Source organism: Choristoneura fumiferana, chromosome 14 (genome assembly GCF_025370935.1).
Source record: "Choristoneura fumiferana chromosome 14, NRCan_CFum_1, whole genome shotgun sequence".
Taxonomy (NCBI): Eukaryota; Metazoa; Arthropoda; class Insecta; order Lepidoptera; family Tortricidae; genus Choristoneura; species Choristoneura fumiferana.
The window spans coordinates 17,353,621-17,373,601 of NC_133485.1; the positions used below are offsets into that span (position 1 = coordinate 17,353,621).

At 37.5% G+C, this 19,981-nt stretch overlaps 1 protein-coding gene across 1 annotated transcript in view; it reads left to right on the top strand.

The window, feature by feature from the left end:
- Positions 1 to 3,646: 3,646 nt before the first annotated feature.
- Positions 3,647 to 19,981, top strand: part of LOC141435321 (pregnancy zone protein-like) — a 51,379-nt gene continuing 35,044 nt past the window's right edge. Inside the window, exons 1-4 of the mRNA XM_074098028.1 lie at positions 3,647 to 3,922; positions 13,549 to 13,721; positions 14,510 to 14,582; positions 16,605 to 16,767. Of these exons, the coding sequence (XP_073954129.1) occupies positions 3,843 to 3,922; positions 13,549 to 13,721; positions 14,510 to 14,582; positions 16,605 to 16,767 (489 nt within the window). The 5' untranslated portion in view covers positions 3,647 to 3,842. The remainder of the gene's footprint in view (positions 3,923 to 13,548; positions 13,722 to 14,509; positions 14,583 to 16,604; positions 16,768 to 19,981) is intronic.

Below are 19,981 nucleotides of genomic sequence, written 5' to 3' on the forward strand. Positions count from 1 at the left end.
TCGTAATATTATTAAATGGTGTCTTAAATATTGAATTTCCCCATTAAACCATCTAAACATTCACATTTCTGTATTGAGATACACTAGTCTACTTGGTTTATTTATTTATTTTTTATTCGACTGGATGGCAAACGAGCAAGTGGGTCTCCTGATGGTAAGAGATCACCACCGCACATAAACATCTGCAACACCAGGGGTATTGCAGACGCGTATTACAGTGATAGATAAGTAAAATGTTTAAAATCAAATGTACCAAATCTGACAGCTGAAGTTTGTTTACATTTAGTTAAATACCTATGCAAACCAAGTATAGTTGTCTACGGTTCACAGTGGATGATAACCGCTTTCAACTGAAGCAACTGGAGGAGGGAGGCCTATGTCCAACAGTGGACGTCCTACGGCTGAGATGATGATGATGATAGCTAGCAAGTGCAAGTACATAAAGTATTTAATGTCAAGATGAGAATGAATATAAAACTAGGACTAGACCAAGGTGATCTGCATTCGACTAGTGTGTGCTGTATTATTTTAGATATTACAATAAAAGGCACCCTATTATTTATTCTGATCTTCTAAAGTGATGTAGGCAAAAAAGTATATAAAAAAAGAAGCTTTTTCTTTTTTAAATTCCGTGTGTCCATTGCACCATTGTGTCTTTTGTTCGTGGTCAAAAAAAGCAATAATGGTGTTGGTATTGTATTTTTGGATATATTGTTAAAACCGTTATGTTTGTGTACAGTTGACATATATTATGTGATTTGCTGCCGCGGTCGATGCTCGACCTATTAACCTAGCCAGGGGCGCGAAACTGTTGACATTCTTTATAAACATTATTTTTGCAATAAACGACGGTTTAAAAATAATCGAAAATGTTTTAGCAGATTTCACTGACCACTCCTGTAAATGATTTTCAGGATTTTTATTGTGGTTCAAATTCTAAGAGCCGTAAAAGTATTTTGTAAAAAAAAAGTAATTAAATCTTTTACAGGGATATTCAGTCAAAATAATCTCATTTTAAAACACCTTGTAAGTAAACGATCATCAAATGTGTGTAGCGTCATTAGTTCAAAATGGCTGCGTGCTACTTGGCTATTTTTGCTTGAGATTCATTTCAGCTTGTTAACTCCACATGTTCCTTAAAAAAGTGCCTTGATAGAAGGACGGACGGATAAAAAAGTGATCCTATAACCGTGTTTGTCGACTGAGGTACGAAATCCTAAAAACGAAAAAGTAGAGACATCGATTATGGAAGGAAAAACACGACAATATTAATATTGGTTTTGCTGTACTTAAGTTACCTAGTATTTAAACAAACGCATTATTGTAATGGTACAATTGAAGTAAAAACTATCCTAAATATAACTTAAGTATTTATACAATTCGCCCAAGTCTTGCCCCTGTGGAAGAGTGGCCATAAGTTACTGTATGCGACCACACGCACATTTATGAGGGAAGAAGTATTGTCGCCGCCCAAAAGAGCGTAAGAGTTTGACAATTGCATAGCACATATGTCATTCTGTATTTGCAAGATACATTTTGGGCTCTGGTTCTAGTTTTGTTAGCTAGTAATTAATTTATGATAGATTCAAATGAGCCTTGTGATTGGCTGATTGCAATATTAATGTTGTTTGAACTCCAGGACAGCGTGTGTTGGTTCTAACTATTAAATTACTGTTTAACTAATTAATCACTTTAAACAAGTGGCTATTTTACATGTTAAAGTTTAATAAAACTTTTAACAAAATTGTATAATAAATAAATAAATATCACGGGACAATTCACACCAATTGACCTAGTCCCAAACCCAAAGTAAGCTTAGCAAAGCTTGTGTTATGGGTACTAAGCAACGGATAAATATAATTATATAGATATAGATACATACTTAAATACATATTACCCAATTATAATACCCAACGCCCGAGAACAAACATTCGTATTTTTCATACAATGCCCCGACACTGGAATCGAACCCGGGACCTCAAGCTTCGAAGTCAGGTTCTCTAACCACTTAGGCCATCTGGTCGACTAAAAATATAATACTTCAGTCAAACTAAAAATAAACATGAAATAAAAAATAAATAAAAAAAAACTATTATTCTTGAAAATATTCAATGTAATTTTTTAAACCATTGACCCACTTTTACTAAGTAGTACTTAATTATTTATTGGACTTATGTCTTTATGCTCCATTATTGATAACATTGGTATATAATATATTTTGAATTTGATATCCATTTTTTTATACTGATTTGTGGTATGCAATAAAGAATATTTGTATTGTTGTATTGTATTAAGTTGTAATAATCAAATAAAAAGGGCAACAATATATTATGATATTATTAAACATCATCATCATCATCATCATATCAGCGGCCTTTCCCTATATTATTCATAGAAAAATAATAAAAAATAAAAATTAAATACTTATCCAGAACATTATTAAAGAAGTTTTGTAGTTTTTTTTTATTTGTACCTTCTCAATAAGTTTGGCGGCTGTAGACGTCTTAATATTTGTTGTTTAGGCATTAGCATCCAAATGATACACATGCATGTAAAGTATACTGCCTAGGTTTGCTAACAGCAAATAATTACCAGTAAATAATGGTAATGATATGCAAATATCTGAATACCGTTATCCTCAGTCAGCGTTCTGATTAGCAGTGATTGGTTAACTGTAAGACGGACTAACTAGACCAGTTTGATGTGGCTTCATGCCGGGTGCTCCACATCAACAACCTTGACACGACCAAGAAAAAAAACCGGCCAAGAGCGTGTCAATTTAAAAAAAAAATGTTATTGTACCATTTTGTGCAAAATGATAGCTTTCTAGCATTGATAGTCCCTGAACAAAGCCGCGGACGGACAGACAGATAGACATGACGAAACTATAATGGTTCCGTTTTAGCCATTTTGGCTACGGAACCCTAAAAATGGACTACATGAGCTATTGACCATGTACTGCATTTCTATTTTTTTCGGACATCTATCTATGTGTAATTTTGTAAATCTATAACTTTATGTATCTTTTTTAATTTATTATGAGGTACTAAGGTATATGTTAACTAATTCCTTTTTAACAATAGTCTTATAGGAATAATTTGCTACTAACAAAAATGGGCGCCACTTAAGTATCAAAAATTCTTTCTAAAATTCCTTAATTGAAAATGGTTTTTATTAATGTAATACAAATATTTAACTTTTGTTGCTTTAATTGTATTCGGCCCTCATTTTCTTTCGAGTACAATAATTTAATAAATATTTATTGAAATAGTGTCTGTGTCGAACGAAAGAATTTCTCTAAAATGAAACGAAACATAAATAAGAAATTCACACTATGTTGAATGGCCCGTTTTTAAAGCAAATAATAAAATGTTACATTTCTTGAATAGCAAAGTAAAATAAACTTCCATCATTCATGACAAGACAAGACAAGTGACTTTTTATCACTTTTGTGCTATCAACAATGATTAACATACGTCCATTTAATTTTTCATCAATCTTTGTCATCTTCACAAAAAGCAGACGTCTTTTTCTACACATAAGTCAGTTAAGCTAAAAAACACGGCCAACTAAAAAATGTTGACGACACCTGGCCACTGCGCGACCTTTGCGCGTACGGTCAGCAAGCTAGTCAGCTGCGCCCGCGCATCCCAACGGACGCGTCAGTTCCGCTTCCGAAAAAAAAACGAACTTCGAAATATGAATTAAGCTCGGCGATTCTCGATTGTTTTTAAACGAATGATTCGATACTAACGGTGTCCTTTTGTTTATTTGGTGATTCGTTATTTGAATTATGTAATGAATGTGTTTTTTTTAATTGTTTGATTCCGTGAAGCGTGAAAATGTGGATTTTAATTGCGTTGGTGTTTTTAGTACCTGTAGACTCTTTGTTAAGTGATTATATCGCCCAGAACTACACCAGGTACTTTCTGAACTAACTTTACAAACTGCTTTATATTTTACAACATTAGATAAATAATAGCAAAACGATATAGGTAAATGAGGGTAAATTAGACCCATAAAAAAACATTTATTCTACATATATGTAACAAAGGGTTATTTTTATGTCACTTTTTAGGATTCAGACCTCGAAGGATTACAAACGAAATCGTATTACTGTCGCTGTCCGTCTATCTATCTGTATGTCTGTCACGAGGCTGTATCTCGAGAACCGTAATAGGTAGATAGCTGTACATATCAAGTGAATTTCTATTACGACTGCAACAACAAACAATAAAAGTTAAACTAAAAATAAACGTAGTACTTTTAATATTCTTTAAAAATGTTAAAGGTTTCCCCTAAGACCAACTCACACTTGACTGATTATTATTATTTGTTGATATGCAATATATTTACCTCTATTATCATTCCGAGTTTGATGTTTGTACGTTCAACCGTTACAGAGACAGAACGAAAACAAAATAGGATAAGCGGGTCCCATACCCATACAAAAACTGTATTGTTTACAGCCATAAATATACTTGTTTAAGTACATAAATAGCCATACTTTATGAACTTGCAGGTGACTGTACCAATGTGGCATTAAATATCTGCAACAGCGGAGCGTGCAAAAATACCTGAAACTTCCTACCAGCCCTAGAAATAGAGTCGTATCAGATATTTATGCACGCTGTAATATATCAGAATGTATCAGTATTGGTGCTGGTAACTGTATCTAGACCTAATTACTTAATTATTAAGAGATGTACGGAACCCCCGGTACGCGAGTCCGACTCGCACTTGTTTGTTTGTTTGTTTGTTTATACTCTTTATTGTAGAAATAAGAAAAACAAAAAGGTGACATAAAAAAAAGGAATGTTAAGTACAAAGCCGGAATTATTCCTGCAGGGATCTCTGCCAGTCAACCTTTGAGTGGTAGAGGAGCAATCAGAAAACAAGGATCGACAAATAGAGGAAAACATTTGAATAAATATAAATGCATATGTAAACCTCAAATACCTAACTATATACAATAAATATATAACACATATATAAAACATTAATATATCTATAACTAAATATAAAAAAATACATTAATTAATACACACATTTACATTACATTACATAATAATATGTATTTAAGTATGTATCTATCTATATAATTATATTTATTCGTTGCTTAGTACCCATAACACAAGCTTTGCTAAGCTTACTTTGGTTTAGGTCAATTGGTGTGAATTGTCCCGTGATATTTATTATTTATTACATTTACTTGTTTACGGTTGCTAAAGACTAAGGGGCTGTTTCACCATCCATTGATTAGTGTTAACTGACGGTTAAATGTGATGCCGTCTCCATCTATTCGAACCAAACAAATAGAGACGGCATTACATTTAATCGTCAGTTAACACTAATCAATGAATAAGAATAAGAATGGTTTATTGACAATGGATGGTGAAACAGCCCCTAAGTGTCCCTAATGTTAGTCTATAGATAAACAAGCAGACTGACAGACAGACGGGCACCTAACTGATCCCTACGTATATTTTTAACCAACGCAAAAAGAGGGGTGTTATCTGGGGGCACGGCAGTGCCCCCGCCAAGTCGAGCGCGAAGCAGACAGTGACGTACCATCCTTTACTGGAACCATTTCGCCGCATTCCATCTAATGTATTTTTATGTGTATCGAATATGTGTAAATAAATGTTTCTCTCTCTCTCTCTCTCTTTCTTTCTTTCTAAATAATGCCTGTACCTTACGAGTGCGAGTGTATACTTATTGTGCTTTGAACCATCTTAACTAGCTGGACTGCTTCATACAGACTTGCCTATTTAGGTTGTAAGTGGCAGTCGTCGAGTTTGATAGTCAAATATGGCGTAGATAATTGTAATTCGCAGTATAAACACGTACATACAAACATACAAAGTTCAATGGCGCATTCAAATGTTGGTGTAAATGCAAATTCCATTTAAAAAAAAAACTTTTTTGGTGCCTTTTCTTCGCAACCAACTTGCAAGATGAGTTGGACGTTGGAGTAATAAGCCGTGGTGGTCTAGTTGTTCGACCTAAGGCTTCTCAAACAGAGGATCATGGGTTCAAATCCAGACTCGCACCTTTATTTCCAAGTTCGTACGAAAAATTACATTTGAAACTTATCACGAGCTTTACGGTGAAGGAAAACATCGTGAGGAAACCCGCACAAATGCGCATTAATTCAATGGCGAGTGTGAAGTTCCTAATTTGCACTGGGCCCGCGTGATAGCTACGGCCCAAGCCCTCTCATTCTGGGAGGTCTGTGTCCTGCTATGGGACTTTATATAAGGTGAGATGATGACGATGATGATGAGATAAATACAATACAATACAATACAATAACTCTTTATTGAACACCACACAGTAACCAGTATACACAGGTATATAGAGGTTTTCCGAGGTAAGCAATAGACGATCATATCGCTTCGGAGCGATCTCTCCCAGGCAACCTTCACAATAGACAAAAATAAGGATTCGATTTTGGCAGGTGGTGTAATCCGCAGTAGGTCAGAGTAAATCAAAAATACATAAAACCAACTATATTATACAACTAGCTTTTCCCTCGGGAACTGTGCATTATTCCGGGATAAAAATTAGCCTATGTCACTCTGTGGCCCGTAAACTATCTCTATGCCAAAAATGACGTCGATCCGTCGCTCCGTTTCGACGTGAAAGACGGAAAACATACAAACATACACACTTTCGCATTTATAATATTAGCATGGATACACATACACAATAAAACTAAATAGAGGCTTTCCGATAAAAGGAGAAGTTTTTTTTTAAGTCTAACGGTCTGAACATCCTTCTCCAAGGGTGCATCAAAAGCGAATCGTTCCAAGAAAAAACAGTCAGTTCATTCATAACCGTTTCTCGAACCGCGATGAATTCTTAGAAAGCTGCTCAGAATATTCATGTCGGCGGCCGATCGTTAAATCCGCCAGATCACGAAATTCCTAGGCATATCGTGAAATGGCGCCACTTCTTGACATGCCTAAAAGTTCACCAGGCATATCACGATGTGCCTGGGAAACAATACGGCAGATCGATTATAGCAACGCATCCGTGATATGCAGAAAAAAAGAAAAATTTATACCTAACCTAACCTACGACGAGCGAAGCGAGCGTACCACGGCAGCGGCCGGCGAAGTGCCAGAACCGATATGGCGGCGTATCATGATAATAATAATCTAGGAATTTCAGGATCTGCCTAAACGTCACTAGGCAAATCGTTAAACGGTGAGTTTTGAACGATATGGCGGATCTCCCTTAGCCAATTCTTGAAATGGCGGCATTTCACGATATGCCTAGAAATTTCGTGATCTGGCGTATTTTACGATCGGCCGCCGACATTCATACCGTACAGCCGGCACTTATTTAAAGCGAAACAGGTGCAACCTCATCACTCGTCATCAGCATCATTAATTAGGTAGAATAAAAAACTAATGTCTTTTTAAGGTTCCGTACCCACCAAAGGGTGAAAACGGGACCCTATACCAAAACTCCGCTGTCCGTCCGTCTGTCACCAGGCTGTATCTCATGAACCAAGATAGCTAGACAGTTGAAAATTTCACAGATTATGTATTTCAGTTGCCGCAAATCCGCAATCCAACAAATACTAAAATAAAGCTAAATAAAAGCTTGTAAAAATTCAGGGATGCGATACCAGGTTTGAACCCACTATCCTCTGCTGGAGAGGGCATAGGGCAAACCACTAGGCCACCACGGCTTTACCTAAAGAATGCGATAGTAATTTTAGTTGAATAAAAATCTTTTGACCTACATTATTTCATATTCCGCACAGCAATTTCGTGACTTCCGGATGATATTTGATGAGCTACAATAGTTATGCGGATATAGTCATTATTTTTATGGGGCATCGATTTAAATTGAGGGCCAAACTCATCCTTACTAATGTATGTGAACTCTTTTTATTACTCACGACGGTACGGAGAAGGTTTAATGCATTTAGAGTGAGAGGTTGTTTGTTGTGCGCAAACGAATTTTCATTTATCTCCAGAACGGTTATGCCGATTTAGATGCGGTTTTCTGTAACGGGTTTGTAATTTATAAGTTTACTATGGGAAACTTCGTCGAGTCTTTACATCGCCAATTCCACAGAGCCTGAAGACGAAAGTCTTCAATCAGTGCGTCCTACCTGTCATGACATATGGTGCCGAGACGTGGTCGCTCACGGTTGGGCTGGTCCATAAATTTAAAGTCGCTAAGCGAGCTATGGAAAGGGCTATGCTCGGAGTTTCGACAGAGAACTAAAATCATCGACATAGCTCACCGGATAAGCAAACTGAAGTGGCAGTGGGCCGACCATGTCAGCCGAAGAACCGATAACCGCTGGGGAAAACGAGTTCTTGAGTGGAGACCGCGAATCGGCAAGCGTGGCGTGGGACGCCCTCAGACTAGGTGGAGCGATGATCTTCGCAGGGTAGCTGGCAAGAACTGGATGAGACTGGCCGAGGATCGTGCTCAGTGGCGTGCAACTGGAGAGGCCTATATCTCCAGCAGTGGACTAAGATAGGCCGATGATGATGATGAAGTTTTTTAGATAGGTGTTGTCGCATTTATCTGTTAGGGGGCGCTATCCGCTATCCGTTCTGAAAATACGAGTATATAAGAACATTCGATGGTCTTTTTACGAACGAGAAATAATTACTATATTATTTTTCGTTCTTTAAAAAACCATCGAATGTTCCCATATATCTTCAGAACGGTTTGACTGGTTATTGATGCAGTTATCTGTAACGGATTGATGTTTATCTACTATGGTTCTTAGATAGACAGGTATCATGGTACCTGCCAGGTGGCTTACTTTGCTCACCCGTGACCTTAGGATAGCTACGTCTATGTAACAAATGTGTGTTCATGCAGCTTACCCACCTCCACTGTAAGAACACACACAAATCACATAAACGCGTTTAAAAGTCAAAAAAACAGAAAATTTGTTGAGTCATTTAATTATTTCAAAATGTCATTGCTCCATCCTGTATTTAAGGGTTTATTATTATCCTGGATGCTCTTCTGCATTTCAACCTTGAGTTGTTCCATAGAAGGAAGCAATTATGCGCCGGCGCAGTTTTTATCGCGTGTCACGCGCAGCACACATAATCTTTACAGTAATATAGTATGGTAGACGACACCATAAAACAGTAAGTCCAAGACGTAACTTAAAAAAAAAACGAAAAACTAACTGCTTTAAAAAACCTTAAATAAAAACTAAAATTGGTAAAAATTAGTCGTAGTCTAGACTTTTGCAGCCTTATTAATAAAAAACATCTAATTCGAATTTAATCCGAACTTACACTTGGACTAGTTACTCCATGACTAAATAAGTATTAAGTCAGTTTTAAAATTTGTATTAATAAACATGGATTAGCGACGTATTAGTTAAACATTTCTTAAACCTAGACTATGACGTAAAAAATGGCAACCCAGCGTGAGAAAAAAATAAAAGAATGAGTCATTGAACGAGCGAGGAATGAACCATAGAAAAAAAACAAGAAATGTCTTTAATCTGTGGTATGAACCCACATCCGAAGTAGAAAATAACCAAATATAACATGCGGCCGAGCATGGCGCTTTTTTGTAGTGTATCTCGCTCACTCTTGTCATAGTCACAATAGTGTAAGTGTAGTGGTAATTAGTTCTGACGCTGGCCACTAGAACATGTATATTTGCATGTCAGATGGGCTACTACGAAACTCGCAAATCGAAGTTCGTATCGCACCGTCCCTTTCACTCGCGTATTAAATGACATAAGCATTAGCGGGACGGCAACATACGAAGTTCGAGTTTTGCACTTCGTGGTATAGGGCCAGCATAGATTGTCAGCCTTTTGAAAACGGTTCATTGTTTGTTATTACGGGAATAATACTGAAACTGAAACTATTGAATAAAGATCGCATGTTAAGTAAAGACTTGACGAAACTTGTTGTGGATTAGTAGTACCTTTTTGTAAATTGTTTATTCCTTTTTTTTATTATTGTTTTAAATGTTTTAATACACGTTAAAAATAATTTAGTAAAAACAGACTCTCTGTGGCAGTTAAGACTTTGATATGAGGCTGTATGTGACCACCTCTCGCATCACCTGCTAACTCATTTTTCACCAATGATCAACTATGAAATTGGCAGTATCACGACTAAATCGGTATTTAGTTTTAAATTCGTGTTCTGAAAGCTCGAAAGGATTTTTGCGAACTTTGTATAATTTTATATGCCTAACCACCTCCTGTTCTAATTTCTCGAGTTCTTCAAGCTCTTGCACGACATGCAAATCTTCGGCATAATAATCCATGCTATACTATGCTATATGCATGCAAAAATAGAAGTTAGGTAAATAAATTTACTACAACGAATTTCAAATAAATCAACAGGCAAACCACAACGAACAATCGTCAAACAGAAAAGTTAGGTTACTCCAATATTACTCCATCGTTAAACTAGGCATCACCAAGGATTAAGTTTAAGTCCGAGACTAAGCCTGAATTAGCTTACTCTTTCCTTACTTCTTGTTTATTAATACTGACTTTTACTAATCTCAAGTTCAACCACGAATTAAAGTTAAACCTACTCTACTCCACGTTTATTAATAAGGCTGTTGAAGTTTAAGTTATTTAACAGAGATCTACGAGTAGACTATTAAACTTGTTTTATCCTTTTTAGGGTTTCGTACCCAAAGGGTGCCAACGGGACCCTATTACTGAGATTATATATGTATTACTGTGGCCGCTATAACAACAAATACTAAAAATAAAGTAAAGTTACAAATTAAAGGGGGTCGTCATACAAGAAACGTGTTTTTTTCAGCGTTTTTTGGTTGCTAGGCGTTATTAGCCGTTGCTAAGGCGATCGAGTCGCAACGACTAGCTATTTCGGTTGAATATTTACCTTTTAAGTTTGCGATTTTAGTGATGTTTTATAAAAGCTTCGATAATATAATATAGTGACTGTCTGATTGTTTGGCTTATTCGTTTTTGTGCAAAATTATTAAAGCAATTTATGAACCACAAACCTCAATGAAGGCAACTTTGATAAAGCGCTCGCCAAATTCACACCGTATAATCACTATGTTTACCTATTGTTTTTACACTAAAAAAATCATACTAAGTATTTAACACTATTTACAAGGTTTATAATACAGTTTAAAATGTATTCACACTAGTAGAGCTTCTTATTATTTAATAACACAACATACGAAGTCCACTGAATTTCCCGCGAATGAATCAAACTGACAGGCCGGTTATGAATGTAAATGTATTTTAAGTAAGTACCTACTTCTTGTTAGTTTTTCATACTTATTAATTTCCTTATTGTAAATCTTTGCTATTATTTTTCATTGTACATACTTAACATAATTTTTTATTGTATTCATTGTACTTAAGTACTCAATACTTAGTTCATAATTATTGTAAAATTAGTTTAAGCTGATGGCCGTGTTGCCAATGCTTCAATAATAAAAAAAAAAAAAAAAAAAAAAAATCAAACTGACAGCTAATTTTTTAATCTGCTGCGGCGCATGGCAAGAGTCTGAAGCGCTATTTAGCCTCCGACAGGGCGACAGCCAAAGAGGATGAGAATTTAAAATTGTTCTTTATTCAAAATACTTGCACCTAGTGCTTACATTTTGGTGATATGTTTTTATTAACTTGTAATGTAATGTAACTAGTTATGTTTGTTCGGCTGGAATTAATATTTCAACTTAAATTTGAAGTGGATATCTTCAACCGATTGAGCTGAAATTTTGCATGCATGTATAAATCCGATGACAATGCAATATTATTATGACGTAGAGCTGATCTGATGATGAAGTTAGATGTTGGCCATAGGAACTCTGTAATAAAACGACACGACCGCATCTATTTTGTTCTCATTTGATTCGTCTTGAGGACTACCTACTTTGGTACCCAGGGGCAAAAAGTACCGCCGACAAAAAAAGCTTGTATTAGATTTTTTTACAAAAAAATATTACTGAACTATTTGTTTTTAAAACATTGTACCGAGGTGCGGAACCCTTCATGCGCGAGTCGCTCGCACTCGCACTTGACCTTTTTTTTTATTTAAAGTTATTCTACAGCAGGTGGGTTTTTGAGCCAATATCTGACGTGAGAAAGCGTGTACAAATATCTGATACGACTCTATGGGGATGTTTCACCATCCATTGATTAGTGTTAACTGGCGGTTAGGTGTGATGCCGTCTCTTTTTGTTTTGTTCAAATAGACAGAGACGGCATCACATTTAACGCTAATCAATGGATGGTGAAACAGCCCCTATTTCTAGCGTCGGTAGGACATGTCAGATATTATTGCACGCTCCGCTGTGGCAGATATTAATGACTGTACTGTTTGCGCTCTGTGTACTGTCCTAACGGAGTGGAATCCTCTATAGATACAATGGCAAAAACAGACTTGTGGGAATCTTCACGGGACGACATTTCATAACGCCTTTTCGATGACTATCCTATCTGATCTTTACATACAAAACCTTTAGGTCGATATTGGTAACAAGTGGGAAATTAATGTCCACTTTGCTAACACAACAACTGTCTTAAGTTCTCAACGTACAAAGCTAAAATTAAAAGGCGCAATTTTTAAGGTGTATTGTGTGTGACAGATCGTTACACATTGGTTGACGTTTAGTGAGTAGGTACTCTAATCAGAGTATTGACCTCCTTAGACCTAATTTATTAAACAGATGTATACTTCGTTTTTTTAGCATTAGAAATAAGGTAAACAATCTTGACGAGTTTTTTTTATTGAAAAACGTTTTTAATAAAACACTAACTATTACTTATGATACCAAAATAATGTAAATTATCATACGTCCTTGCTAATTGTTACGTATTTGCTGTGACTTATTTTTCAAAAGTGTTTTTCAATAAAAAAGATCGCTTACCTTCTTTCTAATGCAAAAAAAAAAAGTATAGTACTTAAACGTTTGGGCTGTTTCATCATCCATTGATTAGTGTCTATTCGAACAAAACAAATAGAGACGGCATCACATTTAACCGTCAGTTAACACTAATCAATGGATGGTGAAACAGCCCCTTAGACTTGACGTAATGGCATATTGAGTACGCAGCAGAATGCTAGTGGTGCTAGCACGTCACGGGCTTTGTTATTTACGATATTATTTCAACATTCTTAAAATTATGTATTCAATAACCAATTCGTGCTTTATAAGGTACGCATGTCTATAAAAAAAAAAAAAAAAAACACGGTACAATTCACACCAATTGACCTAGTCCCAAAGTAAGCTTAGCAAAAAACTAACGGATAAATATAATTATATAGATAGATACATACTTAAATACATATTAAACACCCAAGACCCGAGAACAAACATTCGTATTTTTCATACAAATATCTGCCCCGACACGGGAATCGAACCCGGGACCTCAAACTTCGTAGTCAGGTTCTCTAACCACTAGGCCATTTGGTCGTCTATAGTCCCATGACACTCTGGTTTGCTTAGGTACTTTAGCATCAGGTTAATTGGTACCAATTTATCCTGTGCTGTTTATATACTTATAATATTCAACAGCTTCACCTATCATTGCAGCACCAACCCCTGCACGGATCAGAACCATCTGTTCCTCCTACCGGGGGCCCTCACTGCTGGCAGCAGCAGCCGCGCCTGTGTATCCCGGTTTGCTCCCGATGGACCAGCTCTTGTACTGCTGACGTTGAGTGCTGCTGGGCACGAGACTACGGCTACCAGGGAACTGCCTCCTGGTAAGAAACAATCATCATCAGCTTCAAAGTCAAAATATCTTTATTCAATTTAGGCTATAACAAGCACTTAACAATATCAAAAAAAGATAGCTTTTGTTCCGAAAAACCTCTGTTGCTTCGCAGTCGCAATTTTAAGGCTATTAAGCTGCGGTAGAAAAATTGTGGGTTTTCACTTTTTCATAATTCCTACTTTTTAACCGACGAAAAAAACGGAGGAGGTTCTCAAGTCGACGCGTATATATTTTTTTTATGTATTCTTTGTTTATTGGAAAGCGTATACCCCGAGAGTGGTCCCATTTAAATTTGGAAAAAATATTCCTACCCTAAGGGTAGGAAAACAGGGGATGATTGATTGTTCAGTCGCTGATTGTACTGTATGACCAGGCATAACTTTTTACAGAGTAGTCTGATTTTCATAATTCTTTTTTTATTAGATAGGGTATACCTTGAAGTTGGTATTATATACATTTCGGAAAAAAACACCTCAAGGGTGGGAAAAAAGTATAAAATAAAAACTTTTTAATAAAAAAATTGAACCACCGAAAAAACTGAAAAGCAAAAAATAATACCTTTTTTGTTTGACCTTAATCTAGGTACCAGTTTGAAGTCGGTTTATCCTTTGGGTACGGAACCCTAAAAAATTAAGTTCCTGTATGACCTATCAAACTTACCCAACAGCAAATTGTGACCCGAAGAAAGCCGGAAACATATAAGCAACGCAATTTCCTGTTTCTACTTGATTTGAATAATTGTTATTGCAATCGTAATTACTATTTCTCAATTCGCAGGTGATGGCGGCTGCTTGGACTTGCCTGTTCCGTTACTACCCAATACCAAAGCTGAGGTGACAGTCAGCATAAGGTGAGATAAACCCCTTTTTTTACCCCAACGCAAAAAGAGGGGTGTTATAAGTTTGACCGCTATTTGTGTCTGTCTGAAATGCGGCTTTATTATTTGAAAATCAGGTTCTCCATCGATGATTCCTAGACATGTATTATCAAAACTTTAAAGTGACAATTTCAACTTTTTGTTGGTTAGGTTAGGTTAATGCGATTGCGCTTTAGACGGCGTTTCTGATTCACCACCGAAGTGAGGCCACCATCATGCGCAAATAACTTTCGGCCCTGAGGGGCTACTACGAAATTCGAAAAATTCAACTATTTCAACTATCTAGCTATCACGGTTCATGAGGATACAGCCTGGTGACAGAGGGACAGATGACAGACAGCGGATTCTAAGTAATAGGGGCCTGTTTTTACCCTTTGGGTACGGAACCCTAAGAATCAAAAACCCAACCACCTTTAAGGAAAAATAAGGTGTAGTAGTCTAGAACTCAATTTGAATTATTAGCTGGCGTGACGATTTTAAATGAGTCCCGATTGTTGAACTTTAAGTTACTTAACAATATTTATTTGTTCATTTTTCTTTTTTATTTCTTTTAAAATAAATGAAGACAGTCGCGATTTTTGAATTTGTAATCTGAACCGGCAACATTCCTCGCAACATCGCAAACCATAGCTAATAACTCAACCTTGGTTTTTGTAGGACACAAATTCTACATGAGCATGTACGGAAACTTGATTGGTGGAGAATCTGGGCCGTGCCTTACATGGAGAGAACTGTTTGTTATTGTAGAGCCAAAAAAACAAGCTTTTAGAGAAAATGCGGTGGTTGAAATGTGTATTTTATTTACTAACATTATAAATGCGATAGTTTGTGAGATGTGCCTGCGTGCATGCGGATTAAGAAAAAACTTCTTAATTTCGTATGGAGATACTAACCTGAACTTCTTAAACAAACAACACATACTCTTAGACGACTTTTCTCCCGATAACCCCCACTGGATCAGGATAAAATAACGAAATTTTAACCGCTAGGCTTAGGGACATGAAATTTGGCACGAGTGTATTTTTATGCAACGACCACAATGATATTCTTGAGGAACTTCATGGGATTTTTTTCGAAATCCAGACATTTCAATAATGGTTTAGCCGTGCGGCATCGATGATTCTCTACAATAGGTTTATTGCCTAGCTTCACCAGATTCTAAAGATTGAAAATTCTGATTGTTTTTTGGAGTCTTTTTGTATTCCTTATTTCAACTCCAAATTTGTTACTTTACGGGTATCCCGTGAAACCATATCGAAAATACAAACTGAGACATGGATGCACAGAAAAACCAGAAAAAGAGACCAGCTCTCGGAAAAAAATTCGTGTCTAGACTCCTGTCCAACGGTGGTGTAGGGGTTATAGCACGCACCACGGATTGCTGAGGACCTGGGTTCGATTCCCAGCGCTGGTCTCTTTTTCTGGTTTTTCTGTGCATCCATGTCTCAGTTTGTATTTTCGATATCGAAAATTCTTCAAAGCAATGTTTGTAAGGCCAAAATGACTAGGTACCCCTTCAGTTTTAGAATCCTCCTGAAAACACCCAACGCGTTCTGCTCTAATCATCATCATGTCAGCCATAGGACGTCCACTGTATTGGCATAGGCCTCCCCCATGCTTCCGCTGCAGTGTAAAGCGGCAATTACACTGAGTCGTTCGCTGCATGCTGCATTCGGCGACCGCAAAAGTGTAAAGAACACGGTAGTCGGCCGCTCGGCGAGTTACAGCTGCCACCGCCTAAATATGGCCGCGAGTAGACGCTCAGACTAATGTAAAGGCGACAGTCGTTCGCCGAAGTTTAAAACAAATTCGGCGACCGCATTAGCTGAACGACGCAGTGTAATTGCCGCTTTAATTGACAGTGTGCACGAAAATGTATTATAGTCACCTTTTAGTTTTTTTATTGTTATTTTTTTTGGCTACATATTAACGAGAAACATGAGCTTTTAAATTTTGTCAATTTAAGGGTTAAGCTTATGTTTTCCGATTCCATAGGTACCCCTTGGCGCAATGTACGTGGGTGCGGCGTGTGATCGTCCGCATCGCCAGCGGGCGCCTGATCGTGCTGCACACGGAACGTGGGCGTTACCGGCCCGGGGAGACGCTGCGCGTGCGCGCGCTAGTCCTACGGGCTGACTTAGCTCCAGTGCATGGCAGCGTGAGTTCATAGGCTGTAGCGTCAGTGGCGCCACGTCAGTAATGCAAGGTCTGTGATGCGCCGTCAATGCCGCTGACATAACGTCAGTGACGCGATGTCAGAAACGCGACTTCAGTGCCGTGAAAACAGCGATGCGACATCAGTGACGCGGCGTAAGTGACGCGACGACAATGATGCTACGTCTGTGAGGCGATGTCTGTGTACTGAACTGAAGGGTCCCAAAAATAAGAATGCACTTCTCGTTGCACTGGTCTTTATTAGCAAAGCCTACTTGCTTGCTACTGGATTACTATTGGTTTGCTACGATGGAACATCATCAATCTTAACACTATATACAATCTAAATAAGCGTATCGTTAGCTTGTTGTAGGTGCGGTATAACGACATCTGTGGATAACTTTACAAATCAAATAATTTTAGAAAAACATGTATGAATTGGTGTTAGAACTATGACACAACATTAAGTATAATTTAAATAACATAACAAACATTTTAAATCATTAAACAACTCCAAAATTACATACAAAATATGGTGAAACTAGCCCCATCTGTTATTTGATAGTTGAACCGTAATACTTTGATATGAAAGCAATATTATTTTAAAATGTAGGTTTTAGACAATAATTCTTGAGACGTGTACAGTCAGGCGTCATTGGTGAAGCGACGTCAGCATGCTCGTTTTCCCCCTCTTATATGAAAAAACAATAATGCGACTTCAGTGATGCGACGTCAGTGACGCGACATCAGTGACGCGACATCAGTGACGCGACATCAGTGACGCGACTTCAGTGATTCAATGTTAGCGACGCGTCGTAAACGACGTGACGTTAGTGACGTGACATGAATGACGCAACATCAGATACTTAATTGGTCTATGACATAGACTCTGTGTAAAAGCATGTCAGCGTCCAGCGATACATACATATTGACAGAAGCACGGATGGACGGACAACAAAGTGATCCTCTTTTGCCAACTGAAGTACGAAACCCTAAAAAGTGTTTTTTAAATAATAATAAAAATACTAGTACCTTGGCGCCCGTCTCGATATTTGACTCCTACGTTAATTTTTTCATTGTTTACGTCGTTGTAGAGTGGTATTTTCCTAACAAGGAGCTACCACATTTTAATGGCCCTGCCTTGTCTAATAATAGTCTCTTTGGAATCCACTAGGTAGAGTATCGTATATCACTATGTATTTGGGATAGTCATGTAATTTATTATACCTACCTACTTTGTATTAGATTTACCGTGCTGTAGGTCGTTGTAGCCTAGTGGTTTAACCTATGGTCTCTTAACCAGAGGATCGTGGCTTCAAATCCAGGCTCGCGCCTGAGTTTAACATTTGAAATTTACCACGAGCTTTACGGTGAAGGAAAACATCTTGAGGAAACCTGCACAACCTGCGAAGTAATTCAATGGTGTGTGTGAAGTTCCCAATCTGCACTGGGCTATCTGTGAACTACAGCCCACGCCCTTTTAATATGAGAGGAGACCTGTGCCCAGCAGTGGGATGTGTATAGGCTGGGATGATAGGTAAATGCTGATGATGAATTTGATCAAATTTGCGCTAAAATATATGTCCCACTGCTGGGCACAGGCCTCCTCTTAGAATGAGAGGGCTTGGGCCGTAGTTCCCACGCGGGCCCAGTGCGGATTAGGAACTTCACACACACCATTGCAGGCTGGGATGATGATGATGATGATATGAGAACTAATTAAAATATTTATAATGTTGTTTTGGTGGAACCATAAATTCTGAGAGCTGTAAAAAGGTTATTATTTTTAAGTGGAGCATTTGAAATCAAGTTTTACGGCAAGGGCAGAAAGGACGGTCTCTAGAACTGGCTTGAGTTGTACAAACCCAGTTATGTATCGAACTATCGCATACCGCGATATAAATTATGGGAATTCATTCCCATAGGGGTTCAGTTGTATATTACTCTATGTGTTCTAAGATGATTCAAATGACACATAATGCATGATTATGTAACTTTATGAGGCGGTAAGTAATTTTTTATTATTTCCAACATAGATTAAAAAAAAATAGTACATTACTGCAGAGGCCATGAAGTAAGGGATTGATGGAAGAGTTCGGCAATCCCTGTTCTGGCCGAGGTTTGTATAATGCTTTTCTCAAACAATGTGAGGAAATATTTCATCCATCCATCCATCCATGCATCGCATCGCATCGCATCGCAGTATCGCAAATGCTTACAGAGTAGTGGTGGTTGGCTGTTCGTAATTTTTCCTTTGTCAGTTTAATGTTAGTAAGCAAATTTAAAAAGTTAGAGCAGCGGACAATAATGGATTTTCATACATACTTCATGGCCTAGGCCAAGAAGTTATGTAGGGAGGTGGTAGGGAGCCATAAATGAGAAACTTCATGTCTCCATTTCGTGACATTAACGCATACATTTCCGAGCATGTTTGAAAAAATGAAATTACATTAAAACTGCTGATTGTTACTAAGTTACTGCGTAGGCACTGTGCTATATTAACTTACTTTCTTTAATGAACGCCCTTAAACTGTTATTTTAATAGGCCGCAATTGCTAGAGGTGAGGGTTATCGGTAAAAAAAAGCAGTAAAATAAACGAACTTCTAATTAATTTGCAAGATTGTTTGTCAGAGTCGGAAAGTGACACTAAGTGTTAAATAAATTATATTTTAAAATTAAAATAAGACTCAGTTCGATAGCATAACGTTTAAATCATCAAAATAATGCTATTGCCACTTTTAGCACTAGGTACACGCAAAAGTATCGATAGTTTGCGTAACAGTAGGAGGGACTCTAGTTCCGTCAGTTTGGCATCTGTCATTTGAATCATGTTAGAACAAATAGAATATAGGAAGCTGCGGGTATAAGCTTGTCCTATTAATATTATAGATGCGACAGTTTGTATTGGATCTTGCTCGCTAATCCTACCGTGAAGCAGCAGTGCTTGCATTGTTGTGTTTCGGCGTGGAGAGTAAGACAGCCGGTGAAATTACTGGCACTTGAGGTATTCCATCTTAGGCCTGTAGGTTGGCAACGCATCTGCAATACCCCTGGAGACCCACTTGCTCGTTTGTTAGTCGTAAATAATAAAAAAAAACCTGGTCGGACCACCAGAAATTCAATACCTGTTTATCGTATAATAGTAAAGACAGAGTGCTACAGGTGACCATTTAAAAAAAACTGAAAAGTTACGGTTTCGGCGGGAAAAAAAGTACGA